The sequence below is a fragment of the Penaeus chinensis genome, chromosome 23 (assembly GCF_019202785.1).
Source record: "Penaeus chinensis breed Huanghai No. 1 chromosome 23, ASM1920278v2, whole genome shotgun sequence".
NCBI classification, from domain to species: Eukaryota; Metazoa; Arthropoda; class Malacostraca; order Decapoda; family Penaeidae; genus Penaeus; species Penaeus chinensis.
The window spans coordinates 2,897,567-2,907,566 of record NC_061841.1 but is presented as its reverse complement, the minus strand read 5'-3'; the positions used below and the strand labels follow the sequence as shown (position 1 = coordinate 2,907,566).

Sequence of the window (10,000 nt, the reverse complement as noted above, 5' to 3'; positions counted from 1 at the left end):
CTTTTCTTCTTTTTTTCTTTTCTTTTCTCATGATTTCTTTTTTTCTTCTTCAGTCTTTTTTTTTATTTCTTTTCTTTTTCTGTCTTTTTGTTACTTCTTCAATTTTTTATTTTTTATTTAACTTTTTCTTTTTCTTTTGCCCTGTCTTGTCTTGTCTTTCTTTTCTTGTCATGTCTCTTTTCTTTTCATGTCTCTTCTCTCTCACTCTCTCTCTCTCTCTCTCTCTCTCTCTCTCTCTCTCTCTCTCTCTCTCTCTCTCTCTCTCTCTCTCTCTCTCTCTCTCTTTCTACTTTACTTATTCACAGATCCTAATATTTTTATTTTGCATTCAAAACAACAAAACCAGGTAAATAAAAAACATAACTATACTCTACCTCTTTATTAAAATAGTACAAACTTCGTGAAATAATTTTCGCAAAATTAAAAACACTGCAAATACAAAAACACTTAAAATTGGTCATGGAATGAACATATCACGGGAGATAATACAACCATTTGTACCAAAAAAAAAAAAGGATTACCTGTTGAAATATAACCATTAATATTAAATATTCAGTACATCAGTTTACAAATTGGTTTATAATTTCTGATACGTAAATTTCAAGAAGTCTTTACTTCACATTCTAATTGCATTTTCACACATATAGCACATCAACAGTGATAAATACTGTATAAAAAGTGCAAGAGTAAAAAAAAAAAAAAAAAAAATCACAATAACCACTATATCATCATTAACCTGTAAGTAGCTACTCTCCTCATCTTTCGCATCTCTTATTACCTCTGCATTTTTTCTTTCTTTCTTCCATGAATATCCCTACTTCCAGATCTCCCTCCCTCTCTCCCTCCCTTCCTCCCTCCATGTCTCTCTCTCTCCCTCCCTCCCTCCCTCCCTCCCTCCCTCCCATCCACCTACCCACCCACCCTCCAACACACCCTCCCTCTCTCCTCCCTTCCTCCCTCTGTCCATCCCTCTCTCCTTTCTAACACCAACACTTGCATTCCCTCTCTCTCTGTACTCGTTCTTTCTCTCTCCCTCACACACTCTCACTCACACTCACACTCACGCTCACACTCGCGCTCACACTCACGCTCACATTCACACTCACATTCACGCTCACACTCGCACTCACACTCACACTCACGCTCCCGCTCCCGCTCCCGCTCCCGCTCCCGCTCCCGCTCCCACTCACGCTCCCACTCACACTCACGCTCACGCTCACGCACACGCACACGCACACGCACACGCACACGCACACGCACACGCACACGCACACGCACACGCACACGCACACACACACGCACACGCACACACACACACACATACACACACATCCAAACAAGCAGACGCAGACTCATGCACACACACACACACACACACACACACACACACACACACACACACACACACACACACACACACACACACACACACACACACAAGTACACACACACACAAGTACACACACACACAAGTACACGCACACTCATGCACACGCACACACACACACATACACAATATCAAATTTCCTATATATTTTTGCTTATATCTCTTTAATGAGTTGTATTATAAATAAAGCTTCTGTCAGAACTGATATATATATCTAAACCAAACGTAACACTATTTTCCTATTATAGTAGACTACTGTAATTACCAATACCAATGTATATTACTATGTTAGTTATGCCCTCCCAAAATGTTAGCATAAGGTGCTTTCTCATAAACAAAATACCATGCCTAAAGAAATCATAATCGAGCCAAAATCACTTAACTATCTCATGAAGTAAAAAAAATAAATAAAATTATAAAAAAGTACACCCAAGTATTGGCTTATGTATATAAACGTACACATGTCTACACATTTCTTCTTCAACAAACTCTGTCCTGAGCATTATAATTTTGTAGTTCTGAAGCATGGTAAAATATATTTCATAAAAAGCAATTTAAAAAGATTTAATTCTGTTGACAATAATCATGTTAATACTTCCAAAATACATGAGCTTTAAAACAGAAAAACTATCAGTTCATATATATATTTCAAAGGAAATATTAAGCTGTATTGTCAGTGCACTGCTAGATCTTATAAAATATTATGTCATGTTCAACTGTCATTGTGATATTGAAATGTGTCATACTTCATCTAAAGAATAACTTTGAATCAAATGTAATAGTGTCATACTCTGTATTGAGCTAGATGTTACTCTATGAGGCAAACTAGCTTTATAAATCCTAATACACTATAAATAACAAGACTATCCTTACTACATCACGCTAAAAATCTAAAGGCCCATTAGACTACAAAACCTACCGTTAATTTCAGTTAACATACCATGGGCCAGTGAGCACCAGGATCTCTTTTCACCCATAAATCATCACAAAATAACGGTAACACTCAGCACCTGCACAATCATGTCAAAATAATACATCCTCTCACCACTCATCGTCACACCTTATCACTCTACTGCCACACTTTGCTTCACTCATTAACAAGAACCAAGAAGAAATGAGCAACCCACGTGACTTAAAACTTTAGACTTATAAGATCAGCACTACCACGGTTCTAAATAGATATATATTTACACTATCATATATAGCTTTTACAATTGCGTGAAGAGTTGGAACCATAAGATTCATCCCTCAATAATGATAATGTCCATCTATAGAAATTAACAAAGTGTGCCCCAAAAAATAATACAGAACGTTATAATGGTGATCATATGTTAGACCAAGAGAAATATTACAGCCTCCAAATATGTCAATGACAGAGTCTTTATCTGGAAGACCTTCTACATCTCCCTCCAACAAACAACTTTAAAAATAGCATGTGAAAGAAACCCCAAAATACCAAACTGCGAATGGATGGAAACAATACGATTTTCATTTCATTTGACTGATGTGAATGACAGTTTACTCTGATGCTCTACATTTTGTGCTGCATAAATACACAATCTTTACAGTTACTTCAGATAATACAAGAGAAGCATGAATTTAAAACTAATCATCTTGCTGTAATAACATACAATTTGTGGAAAGGCAATATAATTTACATGAAAGCTAATGAAGTTAAATATAAAAGAAAAATAACTAAAACCTGAATGCAAGAAAGGTTCATAATTCAGAAATTTCCGTATATAATGTCTTTATGTGGATCGTATCTGAGCGAGACGTGCTGCTATAAATCTGGAAGCCCATAATTGGTGTACTTCTACTTTACCCTGAAGACTATGGAAAGATTAGTTTTAAAATACTCATTTTGGCATTTTACAAGTGTTATTCTGAATTGCTATGGAATCCCGGAGTCCCATGTCGGTGAGTAAGAACAGTACTAATCAAAAAGAGGAATACTGTACCTTATACTCTTGACACATACAAAAAATAAGTACTGAATGGTCTATATACTGATTTATATATTGGAGTATATAAAAATACATTGGTAAATGCAATGCTGAATATTGTGCTGCTAAATTTAAGTGTTGGATTTACTTGGGGGTAAATGAGATTATGGTCCACGTATTACGAAAGGGAACCAACTGAACCAAACTCACTGAGACTTGCATGCCCGTATGCCCACACGCACCCACACAAACGTGTACAGGTAAATACAGATGCATATTCACACATAAAAGCAGACATTCACTTTTATGACCACACACGCACACAGATAGAACAGAAAAAAGAAAACTTATTAACCAGGGACTTGGAAATTTCTTATTCTTATTTGTCCTGTGTGTATGGAGGACTTTGCTCATCAGTTTATTTGCAATGAGGTCAGAGGTTAACCCATACACCTCAATATAATGAAGCAAGCTGCAAAAACAATACTCTGAGTGCGAGACCTCTACAAGTCATTACGAAGAGTAATGATCCAGTCTTTCACACACATATACAATTACTCAAAGAGCATTGTTAAAAAATCATTATGCTGGAATGAACATTATATGGAGTACCATGAGAAAAATACAGAGAGCTGTTAGGGTGATTTTGGTCCTCTTCACAGCAGGTTCGCATAACAACCTATTCAGCAAAGTAGAATATGTAATGAAACTGAAATGCTAGTTATTCCACAAAACTACAGGATAAATTCAGAGCAACTGCAAACTATACTAAACAATTATGCTAAATTAATTACATAATGGTATGCAATATAGTTTAATCCCTAGATATGGATAGATTCTTGCCTACAATATGAAAACTTAGTTGGACCAATGCAGGCATTACCTGTTACACAAAGACTGCCTCTATAAGAAACAATAATTGAGCAAGGAGTACAGCTAATAAAATGACACATCATTAGCCATGGAATGATCACATCGTTGACAATACGCACACTGGAATGCAAATGTTGTACCTAATCATGGATATAAACCTTAAAATGAAACATAACAGAGCATACGCACACACTCATACACTCACATACTTCCAGAAAACTTCACTGAAGACAATAAAGATGATTCAGTACATCATTTGGTTTAAAGTTCAAAGAAAAGGAACTCATCATGTAAGTAAGTTATTTGTTATAATGAATGAAAGTTATTGGGCATCTAAAATGATAAAATATCTACAATTTCAGAATGCTCAAAAAAAGAAAATACATAAATAAATATATATTTTTTAAAATCCACGTTTTTCTCATAAATTCATAAAAAGAAAAGAAAATATCATAAATAAAATTAAAGGCATATAAAAGACATGTATATACAGCGTCTACAATCAGTTACAATAATCTTGACTTTGCAAATTAAGTAAATTCAAAGCATTTAAAAAGGTTACTTGAACTTTCCTTTGTATATATGCATTTCACAATCAAACTTATATCAAATATGAAATGTATACATCTCCCATTGTAATGTTTATCAAAATATACTGATTCCTCTGATTAGTTACTGAAGAACAGTTACAAACTAATTCAGAAACACAAATTACACCAGGTAAATATCATGCTTTCATTATGCCGGATTAACATCTTACATCTGCGTCAATTTTCTGCAAAGTCATGCTCCCATACAGTAAAGTCTATGCTATGGAATTCACTTCACAAAATTCCCCATATACAGGAAATAAATAAATGATAAATACTCTAAGCAAATTTACAATGCTCTCTTACTGATGTCATACAGTTATTTTAACTATCAGATGAGACTCTTTAAAATAGAATTATGTCAAGTATAGTGTTCATGTTTTTCACAATCACTCAAACTGTCTTTAATCTGTACAAAAAGAACGGTGTCTGTGCGCACATGGACCTATAATTAACTTCGTGAAGAAACGAGTCATGCAAAATATACATAAAGCACAATACAGTTTAAGTAAACTGGCATAAATAAATAGCTGACCACCCATGAACTGCCTGCACACAAGAACATTACCACAACATTACCATGAGGACAATGCACAGTATATTAAATTAGCTGTGCAATGGATATGATAGACAACACATAAATACTTTGTGTTATTCCCTCCTCTTTCCTTTTTTTTCTTCAAATCAAGAAGCATGTTTATCATACATAAAATGGCTTTTTATTCATAAAAAAAACAAACATAATGAATAAAATTTAAATATAACGATAATACTGCATAGCAATATCTTCTTAAGCCGCCTGGACCTGCAAATATTCTTACTCAAAATATCCCAAAGAAAGTGATAAGAATCTGCCAACTGAAACGGCAAATACTGTGTTCTCCATTAATCTGCCGTTGCAAACTAGGATACGTTCTTGCCCTTACTCATGCAACCTCTTTGGCTGCTGATTTCCTGAAATAAAATGACATCCGTAGTAAAAAAGAGACAAATATTTGATAATGTTTTAATAAATTCTATCTTAACAGAAAAGGAGACTTTTTTTCCTAAAAGGAAAAATAAAAAAATGACACTAAAAAAACAGGAAAAAAAATTAGTACATGCTAAATTAATTACTATAAACAAAAAAAAGAAAATGATAAGTAGTACGTAATCATGCACAACTTTACCCATGAAGCACGTCTAACCAACAGCACTTTTTCCTAAACCTTTTCAAAGTGATTTAACATCCTACACTGAGACTGATTTCAAACGTAATCTCATGATGATTTATGTACATGCAAAGTTGACCCCCATTGGTGATATCAAATACATAACTAGGCAAGTTGATTGTGATGCAATTTTCTGTTGGACTCTTTTTCATCTACTGGATCTTTTCAATTCTTAGATAACTCTTACTTAACCTACTGCCACCAAGAACATGTAATAGCCATTCTAGTTAGGTTTCATAAATTTTATTTACACAGAGATGGCTCCACAATTACTCAGCTCACCAAGGAGTCAAGAAGTAGACATATGTGATCTCATCTGATTTCTCCTTTCAATGGGTTTTCATAAAAAAATATTTAGAAATTCTAATGCTACTAATTTCAATACTATCACCATTACTAATGACATTAAGATAATTGTAATGTTACTGACAATACAAATAGTACTAAAAAATAAAAAATAATATTTATGAAAATCAAGGAAAAGGGTAAACAGATGAGATAGGTAGGACAAGTATTTGACTCCCTGAGGACTAAACACTTGTAGGGCCATCTTTGAGTATAAAACAATAGATAACCTGAAATCACACTGAATAATTTGCAAGTACATACAACCCATTCCTATTGGCAATGAGTTAAAACTGGATTTTTCCTACTTGAAAACATATCATGCTTCAAAATATCAATATAAAAACATAATACACAAACTGTCTATGACCAATAACAAATATTTAGTTATAGTGAAATACCATAGGACTTTCTTGTGGTAACATTAATACTTGATCTGTTTCAACTAATGTTTTCACAAAACAAAGTTAATGTTTTACAAAATAATTACATTTATTAAAAGGAGATAGAGAAAGATACAGTGCTATCTATGCAACAAACATTCCATTATTGAATACAAGTAAAAAGTTACTTGTGAGAAGGTGAAAGTTAAACATTCTGATTACTATGAACTTAGATTAATGAATAATGATTTATAAATCAATTGACTAAATTCTTCCACTCTGATTAACGACTCTGGGTTAATTAACAATGACTTCTATTTTTCATTATCCTGCCCACGAAGATCGGATTTTGAGAAAAGGAGACAAAAAGAGAGAAAGATGTATATATATTCTAGATCTAAAATACAGTACATCTGCTACAAGACCCTACACGTAACAAAAGACAGTGCAGTACGAACCAACAGTGCAATATATATCTCCACATTTAACAAGAGAGCCAAATAATAAAAAGAAAAAAAAAGAAGAAAAAATCCTTAACTCTCGGAGGAAAAATATCTAATTTTCTCACCACAGGTTAACCAGTCGTATGTCCTTAACGAGGATGAAAAGACAGCCATGCAGGAACATATTCATGCTTCCAACTAAGACAAAAATTAACCTACAACGGCGGCAGAAAATTACTCACGCAGACAAAGAGAGAGTGAGTGACCACTAAAGTTTGACGTGCTTTCTGCCAAACCACTTATATCTGGATAATATAATGAAAACGAGTCAATGAACCGGCCAGAAAATAAACACCAGTGTTGCTCTAAATCAGTTGAATAAGATCCAGAGCAAGCAAACCATGCAAGAGATTGTCATTAATCATTTGTATTTTGAACTCATGATATATATATCTATATATGTATACATATTTGTATATATAAATATATATATATAAAAAAAATATATATATATATAAAATATATATATATATATATATATATATATATATATATGTATATAACATATACATATATAAAAAAAATATATATATATCAATATATATAATATATATATATATAAAATATATATATATATATATATATATATATATATATATATATGTACATATAATATATATGTATATATATAAAATATATATATATATATAATATACATATAATATATATATAATATATATATATATATATATATATATATATATATATACATACACACGTGTGCATGTGTGCATGTGTGTGTGTATGTGTGTGTGTGAAAATGTATATGTATGTGTATGTGTATGTGGACACACACACACACACACACACACACACACACACACACACACACACACACACACACACACACACACACACACACACACACACACATACATACACACACACACACACATACATATACACACACACACACACACATACATATATACATATATATACATATATGTATATATATATGTGTATATATATGTATACTTATATGTGTATTTATATGTATACTTATGTGTGTATATATGTATGTATGTATATATATATATATATATATATATATATATATATATATATATGTATATGTATATGTGTATATATATACAATATACATATATATACATATATATACATATATATTCACATATGCATACATATATACACACATATTTATACATATATATTCACATATGCATACATATATACACACATATTTATACATATATATGTATGTATGTATATGTATATATATATATATATATATATATATATGTATATATATGTAAACATATGTGTATATATATGTATATATATGTATATATGTGTATATATATGTATACATATGTGTATATATATGTATATATGTGTATATATGTATATATATATATATATATATATATATATATATATATGTATGTACAGACACACACACACATACACATACACACACACACAAACACACACACACACACACACACACACACACACACACACACACACACACACACACACACACACACACACACACACACACACACACACACACACACACACACACACACACACATATATACATAAATCTATGCATATACATACATACATACATACATACATACATACATATAAACATATATATATATATATATACATATATATATATATATATATATAAGTATAGAAAAGCATGTTATGTGTGTGTAATAGCACATTCAACAGCAGCTGAAAAGCAACTAGATGCTCTCTTATAAGCAAATGTTGAATACAAAAAAAAATCCATTTCTTATTATGTAATAACACCTGTCAGAGGGAACATACTGTAATAGCAATACAGTAATCATAGCTTTAACATCGGAAAATAACTATTACCTTAAAAACAAAAGAGCTTACAAAAAATCTTATATAAGTGATGTTGCTTAATTTTGAGATTCAATAATTGCCTTTTGAAAATGAACAGAAACTGGCGAATAATTATTTTAGAATGTAGGTTCCATGAAAGTGTTGCCTATGAAATATAGGGAAAATGTCCCTGGCAAAAATAAATCTTAAGATAGAGTTATCTTAATGTACTTTTAGAGGCAACAAGAATTTTTTACACTACTTCCTAAAGATTAAATATGTGGCCGTGCCTTCTGTTTTTCTAATCGGGGGAAAATACATGCAATGAACAAATTACTCTTGAACAGCCACAAACACAATGTCAATTAGCCTCATCACTTTCTTGAAGAGCAATATAGTAATCCAAGGGCTGTGCAACTCAAGGATATAACAGCACATAATTTTCTTAGAGAGAAGTGTCATACAACTCAGTGACTGAAAACTAAACCTAACAATAAGTAAAAAAATGATCTTGAAAAATTTGAAAAGGGAAGCAACAGACCAGTCAACAACCACATTGATATATCTAATACTTCTTTTGTAGTATATCCCACAGAAAATAAAACAACCATTAACCCTTTCACCATGGTTCCTTAAAAGAAAGGATACTAGGATTCAAAACAGACTCAGTAGGGAGTTGATTATCCAAAATGAGAAGACAGAACCGAGAGATCTTTATCAAGTTTCCTGCTCTAGGGACCCTTCCAAGACTGGCATCACCATATCGAAAGAGTTAACGTTGATTTATCTGCACCTGCTTAACAGCCAAAGTCCCTTGAGCAAGCTAAAATAGCAAAGCCTAAGCTACCCACTCTTATTTTCCATTATTGTGGTATGTATCTTTTCTCTTTCACGTATAGAGAAAAGCAAGACAGTACAGATGCATCAGCAACAGA

The 10,000-nt window shown here is 32.2% G+C and overlaps 1 protein-coding gene across 3 annotated transcripts in view; it reads right to left on the bottom strand.

The window, feature by feature from the left end:
- Window positions 1-1,866: 1,866 nt before the first annotated feature.
- Window positions 1,867-10,000, bottom strand: part of LOC125037391 (putative inorganic phosphate cotransporter) — a 16,793-nt gene continuing 8,659 nt past the window's right edge. For all 3 annotated transcript variants that reach the window (XM_047630499.1, XM_047630501.1, XM_047630500.1), the window contains exon 13: window positions 1,867-5,750. In XM_047630499.1, coding sequence (XP_047486455.1) covers window positions 5,723-5,750 — 28 coding nt within the window. In that variant the 3' untranslated portion in view covers window positions 1,867-5,722. The remainder of the gene's footprint in view (window positions 5,751-10,000) is intronic.